We start from the raw sequence: 27,981 nt of genomic DNA on the forward strand, positions 1-27,981 counted from the left end.
CTTGCAGTTATTGAGGTGATCATATGAATTTATCTTTGATCCTCTCAGTACTGTGAATGTTTATAATGTTATACCAGCCTTATATCCTTGAGATAAACATTATATGGTTATGGTTTGTTATACTTCATTCTATATAGCTTGATTACATTGGATAATATTGTGTTAGTGATTTTGTGTGTCTTACGAAAGACATTGATGTATATTTTTTTTTTTCTTGAATGCCCTTGAAGTCTGGATATTGGGGTTATGCAGGTATAGTAAAATGAGTTAGCAATATTTTTCCTCCCATTTTGTGAAGTAGTTTAAAATGCTCACTATTTATTTTTTTAAATGTTTGATAGAACATTTACCACTGAAATCATCTAGGTCAAAAGTTTTCTTTAGGGATTGGTTTCAATACTATCATTTTGATGTTTTTAATTATATCTATGGCGATTAAAATTTTCTATTGCTTCTGGTATAAATTTGACTAATATTTAAAGAAGAATTTGTCCATTTCACTTACAATGATGTATCTGTTGCTATAAAGTTGTTCCTAAAATTCATTTATTATCCAATTTAATGTGTATAAAATCTGTAGTGTTTTCCTCACCGTAATTCCTGAAATGACTTTCACATTATTTCATAGTGGTTAGATATTAGTCAATCCTGAATTATTTTAATTATAATTGTCCCTCCTTTTAGTTTCTATAATCAGTGCTTCTTAATCTCCCGATTCCATAGCCAATGCTTCTTTGTCTCCATGTACTTGTTTTACTCTCTTTTTTTAAAATGAACTGCTCCTTCCTTCCTACCACTACAATTACCTAGAAATGAATTTTTCGGTTGTTTTAGTTTTATATAAGCTACCTATTTTATTCTAGGAAATTTTTATCTAATAAGCAACAATTGATTATTTTGAACCAATCAAATCTGACTCCAAAAATAGTTCCCACTTTTGAACTTTGGTAAGTTGCAATACCTTTCAGATTTTCTGACAAAGAACTGAAAATCTGGTGCCAGTGTAAATGTTTGAATTTATCATCCAGAGTTCATGGTATTAGAAGTGTTCTAATAAAGTTCTGGTCAGTAAAACATAAAAGTAGTTGGGAAGTATAAAATCTTAGCTGAAAATTAGATATGTCTTTGAAGACAGTCTCATGCCATTTGTTAGAATTAAGAGATTAAAATTAAAATTAAAATATATACCTATATCTCTATGCATATAATGCAGAGGCCATGGAAAATATATATCATTCATAGTCCCAGTATCTTAACTACTGTCATTTTTATGTTTCCATTTTTATGTGTTCTTTTTATTTTTTTATGTATTTTATATATTTTGTACATCATTTTTCATTTTTGCACAATGTATGCATTTTCATCTTGTTTATATTTCCCATACAATTCCCACCCCCCTTATTTTGACCCTATTCTCCCCTCTCCCCCACCCCATAGTGTGTCTCTGGTTTATAGTTGCTTGTTGATTTTGATTTTTACTTCCATATGATCCAACAATTCCACTCCTAGGTATTTACCCAAAGAACACAGAATCAACTCAAAAGGGCACCTGCACCCCTATGTTTATGGTAGCACTATTTACAATAGCTAAGCTATGAAAACAACCCAAATGCGCAAAAATAGATGACTGGATCAAGAAGATATACATATACACCATGGAATATTACTCAGCAATCCATTTGTTCTTTTTATGCATAGATTTTTTTTCACTTGGTTATAAATAATCGGTTATATTTTTATTTCATTCACTTAACACTATATCATATATGTGTATTCAAGACTCTATAATTTTCTTTTCCTTTACTTTTAATGATGGCAAAATAGTCAAGTTTCTGCACCAAAATATAACTGTTTCCCTACTTTGACACGCTTGGATTTTTCTCCCACTATTTCAATTCTTTAAACAATGTTGAGACAGGACCATCTTCACACATAGAACTTTCCCCAATATTTTGTATAGTTTAATTAGGGCAGATTGGTAGGGTTTGGATTATAATCAGGTGTTAAATAGCCAAGTCAAGGGTGTTTTGTTGTTGTTGTTGTTAAATGGCTAACTGCAGAGACTTCTTGATCCCAATCTTTCTACTGGAATTCCTCTTTCAATGAGAATGGTGATTACTGTTGTTTTCTTGGGCTATCAATTTGGCATGCTAAAAACAAAATTTTTGAGAACTGAAGGTAAGACATTGTGCAATGAAATAAATGAAAAAAATTAAGCCTTCCTAGATCACAGATTTGTAAGGAATGCAGGTCTAGGGGATGGATATGGTGAAGAAGTGGTGGGCCTCGTTGTGTCGTTAATTCTATTGAAAAGTAAGAAGACATGTAGTATCTCCAAAAGTCCTGCTGCCGAGAGATCTGAGACATCCACCTGGAAGGCCCTTGTTACAAGGAAAAGTCATTTTAAATATTGAGTTCTCCAATAATTCAAAGCTTAAAACAGTATGATTGTTTCTAAGATTCTTGGCTATTATATCGTCTTCTATTCAGAGGAAGGCATGACAAGGATTTCATAGAATTCCTCATAGAGAATGTTGTATGATCTAATAAATCCTGGGACAACAGCCTTTGTACTTGAAAGTGTCAAGGAGTCTTTCAACTACTTCCTTAGCACAAGGTTTAAGTCATGTATGAAAGGGACAACTCCATTTTATTTGTAATTTTTTAATTAAAAGGAGAAAGGTTACCCACCCTGATCATCGTGCTCAAAAATAATTACTGAAAGTTATTCAAAATGCTGTGATCCCATTGGACTGGCCTTACCCCAAATTTGAACACCTTAATATTTCATTTTCACTGACTGAATGGTCTTAGGATGAAGGAAAAGAGAATGAAATAATTCCTTATTTGCCATGTATTTGATTTTGAGTAGTTAACAGCTAATATAATTTCTGAAGAAATAATGGTATTCTCCTCTCCTTTTGTTTCCTCCTGTATATCAGCTTGTACACCTTTCTATGTTAAGTCCTGAGTATTGGTTAGTCACCCACCCTACCTCTCCAATCCCTTCCACCCGTCCCCCCGGCACTGCAACTCAGTACATTTACTGTGCCACATTTAATTTTCAATGATTTTTAAAATGATGTTTGAGTTGAGATATTGTGTAGAAATGTCAGGGCTACTGACTTGTCAACTTCATTATGCTTTGCTTCGGTGATTGCTTCCTAAACGTTAATTACATTGCACAGACACCATGTCTATTGTTTTTAGTTTTTTCCCCCCTTAAACTATGAACTTTAGATTGCTTTAAAAATTAAATGCAGCTAATTAGTGTTTATAATATTCTCTTAATTAAACACAGTTGGAAGTCTAGGCTACGTATAATACGAAACACTGACAGCATTGCCAAAAGATAGCCCACACCCAGTTCATTTTCTGTGACAAGTAGTTTGTAAATGATTACAGATCATGCCACATTTGTCAACCTATGTGTATTCTGATGTCAAGATACCTTAGAGATATAAATGACTACTTATCTCTAAGCATAGTGGATGTCATCCATGTGTTAGTCACACTTGCTCATGAGTAAATGCTTTTAGGTGACACTGCATCAAAGAAAGTTATAGTGGGCCCAAAGAGTGATTCAGAGGTCTATGCCTTGATGGTAGTATTTCTATAAATTTAGCATGATCGAAGAATCAGATGTCCTGCTTAATCAAATAATACGCCTTGTACCTCTCCCAAGAAATGTGAATTTAGCGAGATAGACTTAAATGTGAGACTATAATGAATGGAGTATAGTCTTTCTTTGAATATTCAGAAGGCACTTCCAGTTTATGCTGTTCTTCAGGGTCATCATTAGAAATATCTATTATGGTATTGGCTGAAGCCCCAATCAATAGAGATTTCTTGCTGACAGAATGCCTGAACACAGACTGTTGACTGTAATTCACATGCTTTGTTGAAGATGAAACGGTCAGAGTCAGTTACTGTGGGCATTTTTAACCTTATATATTTGAAAGAAACATCAAATGAGACTCAGTTGGAAAATATTCTGGATATCCAAGCTTCTTTTCAGTAACTTGAGGCCCGGACTCTCTATAACATTGGCAGAGGAGGAAGAGCTCTGGCTTTGTATCTCTAAATACTATTAGAAGACTCATATATTAATAGCCATATGAATGCAATTTATAGGACATTTCAAATTCTTAACCTATTCAACATTTTTAATCCATATGTTCAAGCAACCTATGATATAACACTGAATTCTCTGAAGCTGTGGCTGTGAGAAAAATCATCATTGTTAGTCTCTATCTAGGGATGATCTCATTTCTTTTCACTTTATATGAAATCCATGAAAAACAAAGATTTAGGCCAGTCCTGGCTCTGCCCTGAATTCTCAATAAATCATGTCTAGTTAGAACTCAGTCCCAGCATGTCAGTGGTTGTTGAAAAACTTTGACATTAGAACTATAAAGGAAAGTTCTCTCCTGTCCAGGATATCTAGCTCAATGGTGCAATTTGGGTCTAAGTTTCAAAACTAGAAATTGATACCTTTAGTCAAGGATGCTGAGTTTCCAAATGACCTCTGTTAAAGTTAACTTCTTCTGGGAAGGCTAATCCATTTAGTTCTGATTAGTCATTCATCACTTTGAATAAGGTGTTGACAGGTAGACATCTGGAGAAGACATGAGAGAATGGAATATATAGATTGATCAAGTAATCTTTGATGAAGTAGTGGAAAGAGGAATAAATTTGAAGGATAAAGGAAAGATGCTATAGTAAGATCTTTTATTCTGTCTGGCAGCCACAAAATACCTGGGATTCTGAAGAAGTGACAGCAAAGGATGTGTGTGTACTCACACACATGTACAAGTATATTATTTCCAGAGCGAAAAGGCAGTGATTGCAGAGACAAACTTTACCTACTTTGTAAATTATGAGAACTGGTAAATTACTACTGAAGAATATTATTATTTAATTTTTATTATGGAAATCCCTTCCTGTTCTTGATGTGATTTTATGTATCTGTCAAATTTTCATATCACTTCTTGCATACATTGCCCCCCTTGTCAAAATTTTGCTCATTTTAAGTTGTCTGATTCAATGAGGGTCTAGTATGTGTTGTTCAAGTTTGGATTTATGACTTTCTCAACTAAACATACTTACTTTTGAGTCATGAAATCAGATGTGTCTATATATGTGTACATTTCAAGTGATATGTTAGGCAGTTTACTTGCCTTTGAGATATATGAGTTTAAGTAAACTGAAACTCTATAAACCTCTGTTTTCAGAACTATAATAAGAAGAATGAGATGATGATGACTACAATGATGTTAGCCAACAGTGAGAAAGTATGTGAACTTATTGTGTACCTCACACTAGTCTAGGAGTTTTGTATGTATTATTTAAATAGTGTGTGATGTTATTTTTCCATTATCATATTAGATATGTTCATTGTAAGGAAAAAAATAGGCAATAAAAAGAAAAAAATAAGAATTTGTCTTTAGTGCCATATCTAATAATAACCTAAGAATTCTACCATCTAACCGTTGTTGGTACCTTGATGATGTACACACTTTCAAAATTTATGCTACAAAATACAACCAACGTATGTTCTTTTAAATTCTCATATCACTGTTGCAAGGTAGATGCTGTTCTTCCAGTTTTATAAATGAGAAAACATGAAGTGAATTGAAGAGCTGGTAGTAAAACTCAGGTCTCTCTGAATCAAATTTTTCTCCAATATGCTCCTCATTCTTCTGTAATAGATGTATTTAAGAAGACATAATCCTTCCTTTAGCCATCTATGCCTTTAGAACTTAGAATGAGCTCCAAAATTTTTCATTTCTACTGCTTTACAATCCAACAACCCTGTAAGGAATCATTTTCATGTCAAATAAAGTTTGCCAAATGAAAAAGATTGACCATACCAGCTGAAGGAACAAGTCATCCAAAGTGATGATGGTATTTCTGGAAAAGGCCTATCTAAACCAGTCAACTTCTTCACTAAATGTAAGGTTTTTCTAAATTGTTATTTACACCAAAATTTCCTATTGAGTTGTAGTTAAGATTCTTGTACCAGAGAAAGTAAAAAAGTCGTTATTTTTTTTAATAATTATTTTTTAAAGATTTATTTATACAAGAACCAGGGTAGACCAGAGGTGTGGAAATGTGAGAGAATTCACCAGAGACAGAGCAGGGAGCAGAACAGGCAGATGAACTGAAGACATTGCTGAGGGATGCAGCGGGTGAGGCAGGAGAGGTCTGCCGCACCATGTGGATTTCTCACTGGCCGGCCGGTGCTGCAGAGGCTGCGGGCAGCTTCACAGTGCAGCCCTCAACCCACTGCACCTCTGGGGAGTCCCAAAAGTTTCATTCTTAACAATCAACAGAGGTGTCTTCAAATAACCATTTGTGCATCTTTATTCCCACTAAGGAAGAGGTAGACTCACTTGCAATAATTAGAACCTTTTGAATAAGCTAAAGTCTACTTGGGCCTTTACAACCATCCAGGGCCAAAGGGCAAAAATAGACTGTCTAGGAGCACTTGGCTACTTTTCTCCTATTCTTTTAGTATTCTTGGTTGCTTCCTGGCTTACCTTTAATTTTAATTCCCTGGAAATTATAAATTCTATTTTCTAGCAAAAGATGAACATGAAACTTTTCCTAAATAATGGAGAATCCAGGTGATAACCTAGAGTCCTTCTCCACAGTGCATAATCTGGATAGTTTGTACCCACAAATGGGTCAAACATATTGCATTCAATGTTCCACCAAGTCATGCCAAGTCAATGTTCTCATGGGTTTAGATTTCAAAAGAAAGGGCTAGGAGGTTTTGCATTTCCTGGCATGGTGTATACCTTTTAGTGAAATGAAAGACACTTTGCAGACCAAAAGCTGGCATGAAACATACCTTTGAGTTCATCAGCAAGCATGCCATATGTCACAAAATTCTACTGCTTCCTCTCTGTTATTTCATCTGAGTGCCTCTTTCCTGCACATGGCTCTCGCTTGCTCTTTAGTAAAACTGATAGTATAATTAATTGATGTAAATAACTTGAATTCAATTGGGCCTAAGTTAGTTATCTGCTAAATTAATAGTGTTCTGAGTTTGATACTCTTTGTGGGAAGCAATGTGTTATAGTGAAAAGGGCACCAGACTAGGAGCAATGAAACCTGGGTTCTCATCCAACATCTGCTAATGCCTTGTATGTTTTGTTAGTATTTGAAGCTTTGTTTTCTCATCTGTAAGTGGGAATAATAATATCCTCCTGATGTGCTATGTCAGAGGGACATAGGTTATGAATAATACTAATATATGTCAAATTTTAAAGATTGAAAATATTTAGAGCTAGATCAATATGCATAAAGAGATATATAGATGTTTATTTATATCTAAATTTTATGATTATATCTATGTATTAAACATAAATATACCTATAATATATACTACATATTTAGATATATATTTAAATACTTAGCTCTATACCTTCTAGTGAATGGCAGAATAGCTATATATTTGTGTAAACATAAATAAGAAGAACAGAAAGGAAAGTAAAAATTTCAATTTTTCCATAGAATACTTGCCATTCTGATTTTTCTAATGAAAAAGTAATATATACTCCATATAGAGACTAGGGAAAATATTTCAAAATGAAATTCATTCATGTTCATATAAAACAGAGATAATTGCTATTCATTTATTAATGTATTTCCTTTTAGTTTTAATTTTTTTCAAATAATTGGTAATAACCTCTATGTATGAGAGCTACTGTTTTTCTAATTTAAAATTAATTCTAGTTAATTGTAAAGACTTTAGGAGAAAGTTAAAATTCATTGTTGTCATCCTCTTCACATGAAACTAACTGGTTTAAACAATTTTTCATTATTAATTTAATTTTTGTGTCTTATTCTTCCATTTAATTTTCTATTCTAATGTTTTTGTAAAAATTAATATTTCTTCAAAACTATTTTGCTTTAAATTTTAAACATATATAGGTGTGGAGAGCATCATTGAATGAACCCAACACTTATCACATAACTTCAATAATTTTCAAAACATGTACAATCTTAATTTACCTATACCCAACCCAATTCCGTTTCTTACCTCCATAGATTTTTTGATATAAGTCTAAGATATCATATAATTTCATTCATAAAGCCTTTGTTTGTGATTACAAGGTATCTAGTCTCTTCAGCCTAACTCTAATACTGATTTACACCTTAGAAATAAACAGCAAATCTTTAATATCATCAGATGACCTTTACATTCGCAAATTTTTCAACTGTTTTCATAAATGTACATGTAGTTTTTTTTCAGTTCTTTGTTCAAAGGAGACTCCTAATAAGATGCATTAAATTTTTAGATATAACTCTTTTAATCCCTACATTTCCTTCCCACTTTTATTTTTTCTTTGCAATTTATTTAAACTGGATCATTTTTCTTTCAGAAGTTTATCACACTGTTGATTTTGCTATTTGCATCCCCATTGCATTATTTGATGTTTCTTTCTCTGTCATATTTTCAATAAACTGAATGTTAGATCTAGACAAGCATGGCCTAGTATGAATGTAATGCAAAACATATATGGTTTTCAAATTATGGGAACCACATTAAAAAAATGAACAGTATAATTACTTTTAATAATTTATTTTACTGACCCCAATATATCCAAATTATTTCAGTATATAATCAACATTAAATTATGTATGAGACATTTTTACATTGTTTTTTCTTGTATTAAAATTCAACAAAACCCCAACAAATCCCTAATGTGTGGGATTTCTATAAAGTCCTGCAGCAAAAAGTTCAGTGATTTGGGTAGGATTTCTGACTATGGTCTAGTGAAGATCTACAAATTCACTTTCTTAACTCATCCATAAACTATAAAGCTCAAAATGAACCTTTAAATACCCTTGAAATTAACCCAAAGGCTTACAATAATCCAAGAAACACTGTGAATAAGCTATTTGACTTAGGGTAATAAAAAGTGGGCATTTGTGGTATGGAATGCTCTCCATCCCCTCCCCAACTACATACACGCAGTTTGGTCAGTGCCTATGGTAGGGCAGGCTATAAGAATTGTGGCTTCCTTACTATGGTTGTTATGCCCAAGTACAGTGACATTGTTAGTAGAAGTGACAGTCAGTAGAGTACAATAATTGATGTAAATAACTTGATAGTACAACACCCATTCTGGAGGGCCAACTGTTCTGCTAACCTGAGGTTTTGGTTGTGTTTCTATAAAGTATGAGACTATACATATAATGCAACAGATAATGGAGACTTAAGAGGGCTTAAACCAGCCAACTCTGAGGCAGTTTACAAAGTCATGAAAAGGTCCAAGTGGAAAATAAAAACTGACAATCTTGAAAATAGCATGTATTTGAATGTATTTCCTTTCCCATACAAATATTCATTGGCAGAAGTTAGAAACCTTATGGCCTCAAGGTGGTTGAGCACAACTTCTATATAATCAGTTACTGACCATAAAACAACAGAGACAGGACCTCCCTTGGTGGCGCAGCAGTTGAACGCTGGGCTGCGAAGCTGCCACAGCCTCTACAGTGCCGGTTCGATCCCTGGCCGCCAGCGAGGGTCCCACACTGTGCACAGACCTCTCCTGCCACGCCCACTGCTCCCCTCAGCAGTGTACTTCGGTCCTTCTGTCCTTCTGCCTGTTCTGATCCCTGCGCTGGCTCTGGTGAATTCTCTCACCCTCTCGCGCTTCTGACTGTGCCCAGTGCTTGTATAAATAAATAAATAAATCTTAAAAAAAAAACAAAAAACAAAAAACTGCAGAGACACAGAGTTCCATCCTTAGGAAACCAGGTTTTATAAAAGAATACAACAAAATATCTGACCAGGGAAATCAGCAGTGACACATTGTTGAGTGACATATTTTATAGATTTAATTCAAGCAGGTTACTAAAGAAACAAACAAACAAAAAACAACAATAGTAGCCATCATGGGTAAAATCAGAATTCAGAGTTGCTACAATATATTACCTAAAATACCCAGCTTTTAACAACAACAAAGACTATGAAGCAATAAGAGAGCATGGCCTATATACTCAGTTACAAAAATAATCAATATAAACATTCTCTGGTGTTTCCAGCTATTACAAATATGTTTAAGGAAGTAAAGGAAATCATGAATAAAGGCTTCATTGAAAGTATGACAAAAATAAAAATTTAGAAAGCCAAGTTTACTTTCAAAAAGGAAGTAGAAATTATAAAGAGAACCAAATGGAAATTCTATGGTTGAAAAGTGTAAAAATTGAAATGAAAAATTTACTAGAGTGATTCAACAACAGTGCGAAGATGGTAAGAGACAGTTTACTTAAAAATTGATATAGAGAAATTATCCATTATGAGGAACAGAATGAAAAAAGATTAAAGCAAAATGAACAGAGCCTTGGGGACATGTGGGAGAACATCAAAACTACCAACATACACAAAGTATGAATTCCAAAAAGAGAGGTGAAAAAGGGGTGGGGCAGAACATCCTTAAGAAAAATACTGACAAATCCAACACAGTGTTTAAAAATACTATATTCAGAAATAAAAAGTACATGATATACTGATGCATATAACATCATGGAGCAGCAGGAGCATTATGAAAACATTGTGGAAGAAACCAGATGCAAAGGAGCACATAGTGTATAATTCCATTTATACATATTGTCCAGAACAAACCAACCATGGAGACATAAAGTTTATTAATGGTTGTTGGGGACTGAGGAAGGCTGAATTGGGAGTGGCTGATTAATGGAGGTAGGGATTAGTTTTACAGTGATTGGATTGTTTTAAAACTGAGTATAGTGATAGCTTCTTAACTTTATAAATGTACCCCAAATCATTGAATTTTATACTTATAAAGAGTGAATTGTATGCTATATAAACTATACCTCAATCATGCTGTATAAGAAATAAAACAACACAAAAAAGAAAAAGATCGGTAACATTGACTAGCTGAGTAGTACTTTTTCAAAACAATAGATTATCTTGGATTGGTATAGTTGGAAGTCATTAATAATTTTAGCTGTGTGAATTGTTTACAATTTACATGGTGCTTTCATAAGTATTATTTTGAGTTATCTGCCAGCTCTCTGAGGGATCAAGGATATTTAGTCTTTAGTATCCAAAAGAGGTGAACTGATTCAGCCAATGTTATATAGGAAGTGACACAAGATGGTCCCAAACTCACACTTCCTGAATCCAAGTTTGGTACTGTTTCTACTACATTTTGCCAACCCTGTTTTCTTTGGTAGCAACCCAATTGTAATCACATCATTTTACTCCCTGTAGATGAATTTGAAAATGTAGATATTAGAAGAGGGAAACACAGAGGTGAAAATTACAGTACAATCTTTTCCATGTTATTACTGAGTATTTGTTGGTGTGGAGACTAAGGAAGTCTAGTAAAGTTCTTGTGGCCTGTAATGGTGCAGAAATCTCTATCAGAATAATTATACATTGATCTAGCCACACCAAGTCAATTCTAGCTTCCTCTCATCTTGGGTATATAGTAAATACAACACAATTTCTCCTGCTTACCATATTTAATAAATGCAATATATGGCATGCAGTGGAAATTGTTTTGCACCTGCTATCCATGAAGAACAGCTATATTTTTATATTTGTATTTGTTTCATTCATGGCATTTTAGGGTCCTTTCGCTGATATCTAAATTCATGCTTTCCTGGGCATCTTTATGCCATCCTTGTCCAAACAGTTTATTTACATAAGCAAGGCCTAATACCTTTCAGATTCTTTATAAAATCCAGAGGCTACTTGCTCTTCTAAGCTGCAACCTAAATTCATACCTGAATTTCCCATTCTTGTTCTGACAGCTCCCTTTGAATCTTATTGCAGATCATCTGTGACCCACCTATAGCAAAGAGATGAAGAGCACAGGCTTTGGAACTATACCATTTTAATTTGAACTCTAACTCCACTAGCTGTGTGATTGTGATGAAATTACTTAACCTTTCTGTGCCTCTGCTTCTTCATCTGTAAACTGAGGAAAACATTTCTCATTATAAAGTTTTTGACATTAAATGCTATCATGGGTTTAAAGAATGCCTGAATTTTCTTTCCAGTCTTTTTACTTCTAATAAGGAAGAAGGGAGAGGGGAGGAGGAAGAAAAGAAATATTACTTAAAGAAACTGACAACTTGAAACTGACAACTTGTACTAGCTGCTTTCCTCTGCGACTTGCTTTTTATTAGCACATTGAATCATATTATTTTCATGCGCTAAGGATAATAACCCTGTGAGTTCATAGGATTAATGAAATTTGGTATTTTCCCCAGTTTGGAGATAAAAAATAATTGTGACACATGCACTAATTTGTCAAGAAACTGGGTCTAGAATATTCATTTTAGGACTATCTCATAGGATTCTTTCTCATATAACCTATCTGTGGCATAATTAGCATTTGCCCAGGGCTGCAAAATACTTGGTACAAACTCTGGCAATCATTAATCCATATATCCACCTCTACAATTAAGTCACTAAAGGCCTACTTCTTTGTAGCATATGTTATATTTATTTGATTAGCTCCTTTTCCATCTAATATTTAACATCATTGAAAATCAGTTTCAAACAGTAAACAGTGAAAATGCTTCTGCTTTCAATTGGTGTACATGAAACTTGAGAGAATTACTGAAAAAGTGAAGATTTCACTGAACTAATGCAGAAGATAGATGGTAATAGAGAGCTACGATTAATACTTGTTATTTGAAAACTATGGAAGAAAGCGATATCTCTGGTTATATGACACCATATATAAAACCTATTACTTTTGAAGATGATATATTACATTTGATGCTACATTTTGGATAAGGATGTTAATGCTAAAATTACTATGAAATTTACAAAGCCCCGATGGATTTCATTGTAAGAAAAATGAATTGAATATGATTGTTTACTTGGGGAAATAAGCAGCTATTGTTCTTCTCTAAAGAGTAAAAAAGCTTTTGTACATTGAGTTACCTTCAATTTTCGTAAAGATTGTTTCCCATATTAGTTTTTAGCTGATTTACATAATCTACCACAAAGGATATTGAGAAGTTATAAGAGAAAGATAATTTGAAACTTCTTTAGGAAGTTGTTGGAATTCCAGAAGACATGCTATGATGGAGATAGCTGTCACTGCAATTCAGAGACGTATTATTATTTTTAAATTCCTAAGGGATAGAAATGTGCTAGGTGGTTATACAATTAAAAAATCCCTGTCTCCCCAATCATCCTCCACCATGCTCCATGGGCCCCTTCCCCATCCCCCATTTCAGTATCCTCCCCTTCTTTTTGCCTCAGTTTGGCAGTCAGATGTTAACAATTAATCTTAGCAAGTCGAAATTAGCCTGGTGTCTTGTACTTTTGCATAAAGGAAATAGTCCCTAGGAAAGTGCCTCCATATTCAAGACTTCTGTGTAGATTCCCTCCAGTTCAATCATACAACTAAAGAGCAATTTTTGAGAGAGAAATCCAGTTGATAGCCCCCTTAAATTTCAATTTAGACCAAACAGACAAAAAAAAAAAAATCCCTGTCTCAATGAATTTGAAATGTGAACGAGAGATTCAGGGCCTTCTTTTTTTGCATACACTAAACTGCTATCACCATCTATCTTGAAGATAGTTCCATTTCCCAGGAACTTTGTCCGTACTTGTCTTTGTGAGCATCTGGGTATATGGATTTCTGTTGTGTGGTATATGGGGCAGTTTAGGAGTCCAGATTTTGTTAGGAGCAATAGGGAAAATTAAATGAGAGTGAATGTCCAAAATAATTAATCTAAATTTCCTGATGTAGATTTTTCTTTTCAAAGCATGTTTCCGGTTAGTGTTTCCTCGTGAATTTGGTGACACTGTGAGCTTGGCTACTCACTAATCTTTCTCTCTCTACTTATGTGATCTAGCGTAAGTGTCTACAAAAATGCTTAGAGATTTGATCCAAAAATAATGAGACAAAATAAAGACGTGTAGCCAGAAAAAATCTAAGAATCATCACTATTCAGTTGTAGAATTAAGTAACTTTTTTTTTTTCCCTCAAAATGGCCCTTAGAACCTGCTGAGGCACTGTGAAAACATCAACTGTAAAAGTTCTTACAACTGAGTCAAATCAGTTTTGGAGGAATTTTTTTAGGAGGGTCTTTTCATCTTCCCATTGTAAGATTTTAAAAACTGCTTATAGAACAATTAGCTTAAATGAACACATGGGAACTAATGTGGTAAACAATTTCATTTCAAATCTTGAATGTTATCTCTGACATAATAGACTATGTTACTACAAAAATAGTCTATTTGGAATACCTTCATTTTCTGGCTAAGAAGTTCCATATGCAATACTTAAAATTCTCAGCCTAAATCCTGAATAATGATAATTTGTTTTTCCATTTACTTGCTAAAATATTATGGCTATGCCTGAAGGGAAACAAATTTGCCACCCTAAAATATATCTCTTTGGCATAAGGATTATTTTGAGTTGGTTAATTTGGAACACAGGCGTCATAAGAATATCAATTTGTCCTTTTTAAAAGGATTTCATGACAAAATCAAAAAGCTCTTTTAAAAAGCAGTAGAAGTTACTCTTTTGTAAGTGATATTTGCATGTAAGGGCCTCTCCCTTCCTATCCTGGGAAAAGAGAGATATTATCAGAGGTATGTATAAAAAGTAAGAGCTAAATATGATAGACTGGAGGAAATTTAATAAGGCCTGTTCTTCAAAGTCCTCTTTGTTTCTGCGTGGCAAGGCAAATACTTCATTAAACATTTTCTTTTTCCATCATCCTGGAATTTTTCTTTGACATACTGGACCACTGCCCCCAGCATTCTTCCTTTGTCTTGAAGTTGATGGTCTGAACCATTTCAGGAAGTTATTGAGTTTTCCTGAGTCTTTCTCTTGTATGCAAAAGGAATACATGTCATTAAACTCTTTTTCTCCTGCTAATCTGTCCTTTATTATGGAATGGTGTAAGGGTAGAGAGAAAATTTCCCCCACCCCTCTGGGTTCTTCTCAGGCACCAGTTCAACATTAAATCAGATTAGTAGGAGAAAAGAACATGTTTAATTACATAGATGTGGTTTCTAAATCCAGTGCAGCAAAATGATGGAGTGTGTGTGTGTTTGTCGTGTGTGTGTGTGTGTGTGTGTGTGTGTGTGTATACTGAGCTTAAGCATGACTTAAGTGTCTGGAATTTAAGGGAAAGATGAGGGAGATCATATGATGAGAACTGGGTGACGCATATGAAGACCAGATACTTGGTGACTAGGTCTTTGCACTGCCATAAGGTAGACTTCCCTAATGAAAAGGCTATTTTTGGTAAAAATCCTAATTCTGGGTTAAACCTCCAATTTCATTATTCTAGGTAGTTGAAGGAATGGAAAATGTTTCTAGTGAACATGCAGGGCATCGATTGACCTCAGCTGAAACACTGCACAAGCCAAAGTGACACATCTTGGATGGCATATTCTGAGCATCTTGAGGATGTCTGTCTTTCAGTGGTCTCAGCCATAAACTTAGAAGGGTAGAGGGAAGAGAGTTCCCACTCCCCAAAATATCTGTGAGACACCAAAATATCTGTCCAATTTCATGACAAAATCAAGCTAGTGCTTTAAACTTCATGTACTACCTCTCTAGGTGCTCATCAAGCTCAAGTTATGTTTTTTTTTTTTCAAATGTTAGAATTTAGACATACTACAATTTATTTTGTGAAAGACTAAATGAAGTCACTCCCAACAGCTGATTTATCAGATACCAAGAAATCATTTTCAGAAAAACTCTTGGTTTTACCAGTTCTCTCTATTTTTCTAAAGCAACTGATTGATGCCCAACTGATGATAATGCTTTTTCTTGGTATAATCTTCATTCATCTCAAAAGGACAAAAATAAAAGTGGCAAACAACAAGCTATGACAGATAGTTTCAGCAAGTATTATAGATAAAGGGTTAATTTATTGTTGTACTAATATAATGTTTAATTTTTAAAAAAGTCCACATTAGATAAATGCACAAAAACCTTAAGTTGTTTGCAAGAGAGGAAATGCAGCTAATAAATGCAGAAAAAAACTAAGCTTAACTAATAATCAAGGAAATGCAAACTAAAGTAAGAAGATACCTTTGATTTACTTATAGGAAATCGACATTAAAAAATAATGCCCAAAGTTGGCAAGGGTACAATGAGAGCAGAGAGAGTTCCCACACGTTGCTAATGGCAGTGTAAATCGTTGCAATTGCCCAAAACCACAAAAATGTTCAGACCTTTTGGCTCATTAATTCAACTTCTTGGAATCTACCCTAAGGAAATAAAAAAACATATTGAAAATGTTCATGTTATTTTTATATGACTTAAGTGAAAATACTTCTAAATGAAGAGAGAAGAATGTTAATACTCAACAATAGGGACATGATTAAGTAAATTGTGGTATATCCACTCTCTACTACTATTAAAAATTATCATTATAAATATTCTTTGGAAACATGCAAAAGCATCTAGAGTAAAGGAACCAATATGGGAAAAAAGAAGTATGTGTATATTATAACTGAAAGGAAATGATCCAGAACGACAACAGTCACTCTCAGAGGCTGCTAAGAATATGTGGGATATTACTCCCTGGATTTTGTAAAGATTCAAGTTATTATGTTACTTTCATAGCTCCCCCTGAGAGAGACACACGCATACACACACACACACACACACACACACACACACACACACACACACACACACTCTAGATCTCTATGTGTTTCCTAAAACAAAGAAAGGTAAAAGAAGAATCAAGCAAGAGTTTCCATTCTTTTCAATTTAAGGACTTCCTAAGCTCCATGTTTTCTGAATCCTTCACTGTGAATTAATATAAAAATGTCCTTATTGTGGGAAAATTGTTATAATAACTCCTAAGGGCATTAGCTCTCTCTGCTCACTATTCTCCAGGTGCTGGGGGTCTCATTTCCTCTGTTGCATTATGCCCTGCTCTCCTTGGGCATTGTCCTGTGGCGCCTTCAATTTTATTTTTCTCGAGTGAAGTGAGCACTGCTGGTGAAAGTTCAGTCTATAAACAGCTCCAATGGTTAGGACAGGCTGTGTTGAGGGGAAACCAGGGACAGCTTTCCTTTTTTAAATATTTTCCTTTTTAAAATTGCGGTATACTTCATGTAGTGTATAAGATTACCAATGACAAATGGAAAGAAAATGACAGGATAGGAAGGGATGCTATCCCCAATGCATATACATGCACGCACATACATACCCATACCTATAGCATGTAAGCCAATATTTTAGTTAAAAGATTTTATAATATATTGCAATGTTTGAGAAGAGGTTGAGGAAAGGGAGCGTGAGAGGGAAGATAGGAGGGGAAAAGGCAGTGATAAATAATGTAAACTTAGCCTTGAGTGTAGCCACCATTTTTTGGGGGGGCAAATCAATCTAAGCTTCCCTATGTTAATCTAAAAATCAGGAGACAATTAAAAGGCAAAATGCATTTATTTGTGATAAAAACATTGCCATTAAGGGAACACAGATTTGGGTAGAAATGCAAAATGTGTCACAAGCAGGGACAAAAAAGATAGGTGACTTTTATGGCAAGAAAAGAGGATGAGGTAAGTGGTTTAAAAAAGAATTCATTGGTGCTGACAAACTAAGCTATTCTTGACTATACGTAATTGGTTACTGATTCTATCCTCAGGCAAAAAGTCGAGAAACATCAGTTCTCAGGATCTGATGACTTCTCAAACAATTGTTTGCTTTTTTGGACCCATCTAAGGTTTGTCTTTTGTCTTGTTCAAACAAGATAGTTAATGTAGGTTCTCTGTAATGGCTCTCCTGACTCCATTTTAAAATGATTCCACTTATATCAACTTTTAACACCCTCAATTTCATATGTTATCATGGGATTTTAGAGCTGCAAGAATTCTTTGAGACTCTTTATTTCATTTAGAGAAAGGGAAGGCCCTGTAAGAGGAGAGGTGATATACCTAAGGCCACTCTACCAAGTGTTCTACTGAAAGACGGTGTGGAATAGTGATGACAGTGTGGCTTCTGGAGGCTGTACGCACTGAAATTATAGCTGCACAGCTTACTAGTTGCGTGACCTAGGACAACTTTCTTGATTGCTCTGTTCCTTGGTTTTCTTTATCTATAAAATGGGTGTAAGACTAGTACCGATATCCTAGGATACTATAATAATTAAAGGATTAGTAGTGTTTCATTCTTCAGGTAGAATTTCTATATCATGTGGTAGATACATTTTTAAGTAATCTCCATACTGTTTTCCTTAGGTGCTGGCCATAGATGTCTCCCCCCAAAATGTAAAAAACTACTTCAAAGGGATGTATGCACTCCTATTTCACTGCAGCACTATATACAGTAGCCAAGCTATGCAAACAATCTAAATGCCCAAAGACAGATGAGCAGATTAGGAAGGAGAAAGATAAATACTGGATGGTGTCACTTATATGTGGAATATAGAGAAACCAAACAAAGGGTCAGATAAAACTAAAACAATAACAAAGCCTAGAAATATGACTATAGAATCGAGGCTACCAGAGTGGTATTGACAGGGGGAGTGCAAAGTGGGGAGGGCGCACACTGGACTATGATGGAGGACTATGGGTGCCTTGATGGCAGGTGTAGAGTGGTAACATACACCTGCAGGAGGTGATCCTATAACTCTAAAGCATATGCAATATTGAAAACCAATATTTTTGCAATTTTAAAAAATGAAAAAAAAGAATTAAAGGAGTTAGCACATGAAAAACACACAGGGCCTAAGATATCTGATATCTGCCATATGAGTTAACTGCTGCTGCTGTTGTTATGGTGATAATTCTGCCATTCCAAGGCCCATGATTTTCCAAAACCAAGTAGTCACTCCATAGCCTTTCGGTGACTAAAGAAATGAACATAAATCTCCATAGGTCTCCTTTAAAGTCACCTTGCAGTTTATCTTGCTAGCAAGTAAAAGTGAAAACACAAGAGTAAACCAAAGGTGCTGACATTTACATTTATACTGTGTGACCTATCTGAAGGGATCTTCTGCAATGGCAAAGATAATGGACTTACTTGTTTTATACTCTGTTCCAAAGCAGTGTGTTTTACCTACGCAGTGGCTTTTCTTTTTTTTAAAAAAATGTTTACCATAATTAAAATAATAAAGAATTTAGTGTTCGATGTGAACAGCATCATATGTACAACTGTTTTTCTCTGAGTTGACAGTATCACCCTCATGTTTAAATAACATTGGTTTGTCCAGAATGCCATCTTGAGCATTGAGTGAAAATACTAATTTAACAAATATGAGTCTATCCTTTGCCTTCCTGTGTTTGGCACAGCAACTTTTCAGAATTATTGTGCTTTCAAACTTCGTTTGATTTAAAATGGTAATCATTGTCCTAGTGTTTTCTGACTTATTTATTTTCAAAAAGTGGAGTGTTTTGAGTGAATTCAGTCTCCTCCTCTCATGACTGGCGAATGTCATATACTTTCACAGCTCGGGGCCTGTAGAGCCGCCTGCACATCAAGTGTCTGGGTAGAAGTGGATGTGTCCTCAGCCTTGGGGTCCACGGACACAAATTTCAAGACAAGAAGTTGTGGTTGAGGGTTAGGGGGCAGGAAAGATTCTTTTCTCTTGGTTTGCACCAATTTTGTGGCTTAAAGGAAGATTGCTTCCAAGAACACTCAATAACCTTGAATAGGTGTGACATTCCTATCTGATTCATAGCTGTGAGTAGCTGAGATTAGAACTCAAGAATGGTTCAAAATGGTTACAGAAATTTCTCTCTCTCTCTCTCATTTTCATTTTGTAAATCAATATATTGAGAAAAAAAAAAAGACTGACTGGATTTCCGTGCCTAAAAATAAGAGTGATATTAATGTGATACATCACAGCTACCAAAACATAACATTAAGCATTAGATATGAGAAGTTTTTCATTTTTAAATTTAATTTGTTAACTTTGTGTGATGTAAATTTGTAGCCAAGAGGGAGAGGGAGCATTACTTTTGGCCATACCTCTGTTATGTTCATCTTGATCAGAGTGAATCATAGATTTGATTGAAAGAAAAAGTGTGAGATGAGAAGTTTGCTTTAGAGAACATAATAATATCTATCACCATCTTCAGTTATCTCTTTATTAACTATAAATAATTTATTATTATTATTAATTATAAAGTCTTCCATTGATAATTTACATTGCCAAAGTCCTTATATGGAAAACAGCTTTCTACCTCTATTCAGTATACATTCATGAAACAAAACTGTAAATATAGGTAGAAATTAAGTTAGATGAATTTTCATCAGCTGCAAAGATACATCTCTGGAAATTTACTTTTAGTACATGTCTAACTGTGCACTATTCAGAGCAAAGACAAAGAATAGAATTCAGACAACTGTCCACCTTCTGAAAAGTACCCTATGGGCACCTACAAAGAAAAACATTAAAATTAGCCTCATCACATAGATACTCAGTAGAATTTTAGTAGTTGTGATGGTATTGGTCATGAACAAATAAGTCAAATCAAGTACTGTCCTTTCTCTTTATCTACATCTTTCACACATAAACATTATTTTGTTTTCATTCTGCTTTGTAGTAGAGCTGTTTACCACTTGAATTAGGTTGTGAGTTCCTTGGGGCAGTGACTATGGCCTAATCATTTCCACGTTTGGTATAGCCCCTCTTGTGAGTGCTAGGCAATTGTTTATTAAATCCATTCAGCAAGTATTGATCAGATGTTTTTTATTTGCTCAAACACTCCTTATTCTGGGATACTGAATAGAACAAATGAAAATACCTACCTTCATGAGCTTATGTTGAACTAGGGAGAGACATGGCATGTGATAAATAAGCAAACTATAGTGATAAGTGCTATGAAAGACAGAAAGGAGAATGAAAAGTAACATCTTTTCGTGGTTTACAATGGGAGATTAAAGGCCCTGAGGTCAAAACATGTCTGGTATTTCCAGAAGTAGCAAGAAATCTAGTGTATCTAGAATGTTTGGGAGAGGTTAGGGCATGGTGGAGGCAGACTTTGTAGGGGCTTTGTAGATCATGATAAGGATTCTGACTTTTATTCTGAAGGAAGTGGAAATGTCATTGCTGTTTTTGAACAAAGGAGGGAAACAAAATGACAACATAGATTTTAAAAGCTTCATTCTGGCTGCATTGTGGGTAATGTGCTATAAGGGAGCAATGTAGCAGAGTAATTCGGAGGCTATTGCAATAATCTAAGTGGGAAATGATGGCTCGAACCATTGTAGTAATGAAGAAATGGAGAGATGTTATTGGATTCTGGATATATTCCAAAGGTAGCACCAACAGGATTTACTGATGGATTGCATGTGGGCTGTGAAAGGCAGGCATCAAGGATGACTTGCCTGAAACAAGCAGATGAATAGAGTTACCATTGACCAAAATGGGAATGCTGTGAGAGAGAAGTTTTGGAAACAGATGGGAATCAGGACCTCAGTTTTTAGAGTATAAGTTTGAGATGTCTTTCTAGATAATCAAGTGATAACAGGCAAAACTGAGGAGTGTCCAGGGACCCCAAGCTATTAAGGGAAAAAGCCCATGTAGCAAATTCTAAGGGTTCGTGTTCAGTTGTATGCATCAAAGAAAAGTAATCAAACTCTAGTGGGCTCAAAGATTTTTAGTCATTAGGAGGTTGAAAGGGACAGAGAGAGGGAGGAGTATGGGATAGAAGAACTTCAAAATTTGAACTCTCAGTCAAACTCTGAGACCAACCATCCCCTTGTGGGCAAAAGTTGAGTCTAAAACAGGCAGGGCCCAAAGTGGAGCAGCCACAGCCCAAGAGCAGAGCTGCCAGGAGAGTGAGATCAAGGTATCTTCCAGCAAGAAACACAAGCAAGAGTTTATGCAGGGACCAAGGGCTGAGACAGGAGAAAACCAAGGAGTGCCCAAGCTGAGTCTACCATGAGGTGAAGATGGCAGCTGACAGTCTCTCAGAGAGTGGAGTTGTGCTGCCTGCCAAAGCTCTAAAACTGGAATGAAGAGCAAAGACCAACTGAAGCATCCACCCATATGGCTTCAGCTCTTTTTACCTCTTCAATAATAGCTTCCCAGCTCCTCCTTTCTCCTTCCCAGCAGCCCCCCTGTTCAGGAAGTCTGGTTTGTGGCATGGACAGAGTTGATTCAAGGCCCCTGAGATGTTGGCAGCAGGAAAATGAAGGGGAGAGAAGGTAGGGCGGTGACATCTTTTTCAAGAACTTCAGGAATTGGGGTTTGGAGTGTCACTTACTGTGAGACTGGACCCCAGCCTCTGAGCTGCATCCTCCAACAAAAGTAGACAGAGATTCAAGAATGTGACTTAGGCAAAGACCTATACTGGCGCTACAAATTGGGGAGTAATATTGTGTAGACAACCATGAGATCTCATGAGGTCAAATTATTGTTGACTCTTAAGAGTCTATTCATTTGTAATACTTTACTGCTTTCTCTCCAAATATTTTCATCTCTGATATCAGTTCAAACCAAAGTAGGGGTCTCTGTAGATCATATATGGAATTTGAAGTTTCACTAGCTAAATAGTTATACTATGTGTGCGCCTAGAGTACTATTAAGTGATGTGCTGGATTCAATGATGCATATAAGACCCAGATTCTGCCTTCAAGAAAGAGCTTGAACACTTGTCTACGAATGTAAACTTCAGGTTTTGAAACTCTGTATATACCTCAAAGCATTATGTAATACTGAATGCTTATTAGTCAATTCATAAGCCTTTATTGAATGATTTCCTTGTCCTATGTGTTTGCCATACATAGAATACGAATTCCAAAAAGTGAAATATTGTACATGTCTGTAGATATCTTTGAACATACATATTCCAAATTAAAGAAAAATACAGTCCATTTCACTGCAAAATGAAATTATAAAGGTATTTGCTTATGAGCTAGATTTTTGAACATTGTGTAAAAAGACCAAGTTGCAAAGTTGCAGCAGTGGAGGAAAATGATGATAAAGTAATATTGAATAATGAGGGGAAGAACACTTTTTGCAGTGCATCTCAGACGGCCTTTGATCTTCTCAGCCCTCTCTGTACTGAGAGCAGATAATGCCTTTACTGGCCCCAATAATTGTAACGCCCCCTAGTTCAGCATTCTGTGGAAAAAGGGGAGGGGGATTTTTTCAGTGATGTATTATAAACTTTAAAATTTCTGTTTTTAGGGGCCTCCCCCGTGGCTCAGTGGTTGAGCGCTGGGCTGTGAGGCTGCCCACAGCCTCTGCAGCACTGGTTCAATCCCTGGCCGCCGGCGAGGGTCCCACATGGCGCGCAGACCTCTCCTGCTGCGTCCGCTGCTCCCCTCAGCAGTGTATTTCATCAGTCTGCCTGCTCTGTTCCCCACTCTGGCTCTGGTGAATTCTCTCACCCTCCTGCGCTTCTGACTGTACCCAGTGCTTGTATAAATAAATAAATAAATCTTTAAAAAAAATTTCTATCTCTAAACCCAATTTTGAATCTATTGTTTGAAATCTACTGTACCAATATACTCACCACAAATGTGCCTCTTGGTGCTATGAAGAACAAAAATTATCACCACCTAACTCATTAAAACTGCTCTTCAAGCCTGAGGCTTGAAAAGCCACAATATGAGCACAAAGAGCTCAGTCCCCCTCAAGGATACTTTATTTCATGAGCCTCTCTCACTCAGAATCCTTCCCTTCCTCAGAGTCCCTGTCTTAAATGTAATATTAAACCAGAGGCAAGAGTCTGTTTTTTTTTTTTTTTTTTTCTGAATGTAGTTCTCTTATCAGTTTTCATTTCAAATGTAGAATGTGCTGGGTAAGATTTGTACTCCTAAATGCTTTCATATCTCTTAATGATTTTTAATCTAACCACTGACTTTAACATTAAAAACATGCACACACCATCGAACAATGTTGGCCTTTATTTGCATTCTAGTACAAATATTTTTGAAGACTGTCTCTCTTTTACCTTGAGTGTTTTCTGTAACCTACAGCTTAATCCTAAATGCTTGAAAATGTATGCATGTAACACGGAGTGTTATTATTGCCTCCGGCTAGCTTCATGTTACATAGTTTGTCTTTTACTCTTCTCCTTTGATATGGTATTATCAGTACCAATTGTGAATCTGCCAGATGCATTTCTTTGCAAAAGGACAAATCTAAGAAGGCTTGTGTTTTCCCCTCTCTCTTTCAGGACTGCTTCCATTAAACGAGTTCCTCTTCCAGTTTTTCATGAAACTGAGCTTGCTTAATCAGAGATGGAGCAAACAGACTGCAAACCCTACCAGCCTTTGTCAAAAGTCAAGCATGAAATGGATCTAGCTTACACCAGTTCATCTGATGAAAGTGAAGATGGACGTAAACCAAGACAGTCATACAATTCCAGAGAAACTTTGCATGAATATAACCAAGAACTGAGGATGAATTACAATAGCCAGAGTAGAAAGAGGAAAGAAGTAGAGAAAACTACTCAAGGTATGTTTTTATTGGTTTTTTGTAACTAATATTATTTCTCATTAGGGCATGATGTATGCAGTAAATTTATGTTTCAAAAACAAATTTGCTGATGTTAACTGATTAATATTTCGCACTGCTTACATATGCTTAGTGAATCTGTTTCATATGTCATCCCAGCTAAGGTTGTAGGTTACATGTGCTTTTTATGGATTATGCACAAATTTGGATGCAACAGTCCTCTTATCAGAGCATTCAAAATTTGTCTAATCCTGCAAATAGCCATTTACAGACTGAGGGATAAATAATTTATAGTAAGATGAAAAGTAAACAGCTAAGTGCTTTTCAAGCCATTGCCTATATGGGACAAAAGTCTCAAATAAATATTTGACTTCTAAAGAGCTTTAGAGAGGTTAGTAGAGGCCACCAAATAAGGGTCCAGCAGGTCTGTCAACAGAATACTGAAATCTGGTGCAGCACAGTCCTTAGGAAAGAAGGGAGAATTTATTGAAACCCTTTTTATCACAGCCATAGTGTGAAGCATATCCTTTGGGCAGCTTTGTTTCCTTAATAATGGATTGACAAGACAGTTTCTAATAAATGGAAAACAGGTAGATAAAAAATTGCTAACGTTGGTACAAATTATTTTTTTAAAAGATGAGACCAATGCTGAATTTAAAAAAAAAAAAAGATTTGATGATTTAGATCTGTGTTTCTCAAAGTATGGGCCCTGGAACAGCAGCACCATCACAGAATACCCCAGAGTTATTAAGTCAGAAACACAGCAATTTGCTTTCATTAATCCTCCAGGGATTTCTGGTGCATGCTTAAATTTAAGGATCACTACACCAATGCTTTTGGAATCTCTTTTACGAAGATAGATTCAGTGTTCACATCTACTTAAGGAACTTTCAAATACTGATCTTCTGCTCTATTCTTTCCTGAATTCTAGTTCTACATTTTCAGTTACCTGCTGTATATTTCCAGATGAGTAACCCACTGGAAAATCTAAATAAATATATCTAAAGTGGAAGTGATCGTCTTCACAGCCCCAATCCTCCTCCTCTTCCTTCCATCACAGCATCTGTTAATGATGTTCCTGTTCTCCCTAGTCATCCACATGTGCTTTTCTGTATCGAATCAGCTGTCTGTTCCAGCAGATTTAACCTCTACATGTCTCAAATCCATCTTCTCCACTCTATTATCATTATCACTACTCTTGTATTTAATCAGACTGTATTTTGTTTCCTAACTGGTCTCCTGGACCTCACCTCATTCATCTTTAGTCTTTTTGCTATCCTGTACCTCTTTCTTTAGAAGTTTACACCCCTCTCTGAATCTCCATTTGTCCATATTCAGCCATCTTTCAGAACTCAGTTTACCACAATTGTCACAGAGCCCTTGTTGCACAGCCATCCCCATTACTACTACTACTCCATTGTGAGGGTGATCTTTTCCTCCATGAACATTATGGATATTTTCTTTGTATCCATTTCTATTGTTTGTTATGTGTGTATATATACTTTCCTAGATCATACACTCATTGAAGCTGGTGATCATGATGTCTGGGTATCTCTGATTTTTGAAAGTATGTTATGCCACTTTGCTTTTATGAAAGCCCTACATTATTAACTGTTTTTGCTAACTGAAAAAATCCTAAGGATTTTCTGGTTTATAATAAAAGATGAAAGTGAAAATAGTATTCAGTGTTTGCTATGCCACAAGCTGGCATAGAGGCAGTGGCACCACAAGTAGCCAGAATGGCACCAAGTTCTTTCCCCAGGAACAGCTTTAAACAGGCTAAATTTATCATATCCTGCTTTTACTCAATGTTAGTGTGATTTTAGGTTTTATATGTTATTTAATGTGATTTGGTAGGTGATGTTTTGTGAGTCTAGGAGAGCTCAAATTTTTTTTCTAAATAAATGAGTGATAATTGTTTCTTTGCTTTATACCATTTTGGTTTATGAAAAATTTCATAGGAATGCTCTACTTTTGGATAGCAGGGGATACCTAAATTTTTCAACTTCCTTTTTTCTATAATACTTTGCATACAATGTGTGCTCTGCAACTTTTTATTTAAGAAATAAGTTGTTATAAACCAAAAAGTAAGTACTTATCATGGCTTGAAAGCTGTTTTTAAAATATTATCTGGTAAAATGCAGTGATTACAAATGAAAACCAGTATATTCTAATTGGTATTGAATTTTACTATTAAACTTTAAATTGAGCCAAAGATTTAAGATATTAATACTAACATTTAATTATGTGTTAAATGTTTATACTAGTAACTGTATTAATTATTTTAGCTCTTTAACATAATTGATTAAAGTTTTGTGTGTCTTTTCCAGTAATTCTATTTATTCTTCCATATTTATTCAGCTAAAGACCACCATGTGAATATGTTATATAATAATTTTATTTTTTTCTGCCTAACTGGCAATTGGGAAATGATTTCTATGGGAATATTGAGTATTTGGTATCTGTTATGCTTTAAGAGATGTGTAGTTCCCATTAAAATGTTTCTCTTTAATGGGCCTCCCCCGTGGCACAGCGGTTGAGCGCTGGGTTGCGAAGCTGCCCACAGCCTATGAGGCACTGGTGCAGACCTCTCCTGCCGCCTGCTGCTCCCCTCAGCAGTGTATTTCATCAGTCTGCCTGTTCTGTTCCCCGCTCTGGCTCTGGTGAATTCTCTCACCCTCCCACACTTCTGACTGTACCCAGTGCTTGTATAAATAAAATAAAATAAATCTTTAAAAAAGAAAATGTTTCTCTTTAAGGGTTAGGAAAAAGACACAATTTGCAAGCTGATCATAGATCTGAGGCATACAGCAGGGAGGGAGAGGGAGAAGGGAGAAAGAGCATTAGGGACTGAGGAGATGGATCATGAGTGCTATGGTGGTAGGAGAACTATGGGGACTGTACCTGAAGGGAAAAATCAAATACTATCCAAAAATTAACAATGGTGTTAGAAAATAAAGAAGTTAATTAATTAAAAATGTCTTTCTGTTTAAGTTTGTCTTTATGGATTATGAACTTAAAATTCTGAGTTGTGGCTTTTGGGATTAGAGTATAGAGCACCTATATAATATGTTCTCAGTTTAAATAAGAAAGCACTTCTGTTGACAGTTCATTTTAAAAAATATAAGCCATTTTGTACTAAGTCAGTATAAAGAGCTAGGCAGCCTTACATTTTGTCTCTGTGTTTTGTGATCAAAATGAATTTTGGGACTATAGAAGTTTGTTTTCTATGATGCCATCCTAACTTACTTTCAAGATCCTATTATAACTCAGTAAGCTTTTGTTAACATATGGTATGTGTCAGGCTTTAAGTCAGATGCTGGAGAAGGAGATAACGATCATAGCTTCTGCTATAGGAAACTCATAATGTGGTTGAAGCAATGGTCATCAAACAAATCATTGCAATTAAATGTAGTAAGTACTTTCACAGCTAAGTAAGGGACTGTGAAGCACACAGGAGAATCAAGGTCCATAAAAAGGTGATATTTGATCTAGATCTTAAAATTTGAATCAAGAGCTTATTAGGAAAAGAACATTCCAAGAGAGTAGATTATTAGCAGATGCAAAGGCATAAAGTTG

The 27,981-nt window shown here is 35.4% G+C and overlaps 1 protein-coding gene and 1 long non-coding RNA gene across 5 annotated transcripts in view; one reads left to right on the top strand and one right to left on the bottom strand.

The window, feature by feature from the left end:
- Positions 1-27,981, top strand: part of TENM1 (teneurin transmembrane protein 1) — a 734,894-nt gene that overhangs the window by 187,692 nt on the left and 519,221 nt on the right. For all 3 annotated transcript variants that reach the window (XM_054695568.1, XM_054695569.1, XM_054695570.1), the window contains one exon: positions 24,122-24,402. In XM_054695568.1, the coding sequence (XP_054551543.1) occupies positions 24,186-24,402 (217 nt within the window). In that variant the 5' untranslated portion in view covers positions 24,122-24,185. The remainder of the gene's footprint in view (positions 1-24,121; positions 24,403-27,981) is intronic.
- Positions 2,121-27,981, bottom strand: part of LOC129145857 (uncharacterized) — a 42,159-nt gene continuing 16,298 nt past the window's right edge. Inside the window, exons 3-4 of one of the 2 annotated variants that reach the window (XR_008551974.1) lie at positions 4,495-4,618; positions 2,121-2,150 (exon numbers count right to left, since the gene is read on the bottom strand). This is a non-coding gene — a long non-coding RNA (uncharacterized LOC129145857). Of the gene's footprint in view, positions 2,151-2,350; positions 2,382-4,494; positions 4,619-27,981 lie in introns of those variants that run through there. The other variant, XR_008551973.1, reaches the window with a different exon arrangement.

Source organism: Talpa occidentalis, unplaced genomic scaffold (genome assembly GCF_014898055.3).
Source record: "Talpa occidentalis isolate TD23 unplaced genomic scaffold, MPIMG_talOcc4v2.1 talOcc4.15, whole genome shotgun sequence".
NCBI lineage: Eukaryota > Metazoa > Chordata > Mammalia > Eulipotyphla > Talpidae > Talpa > Talpa occidentalis.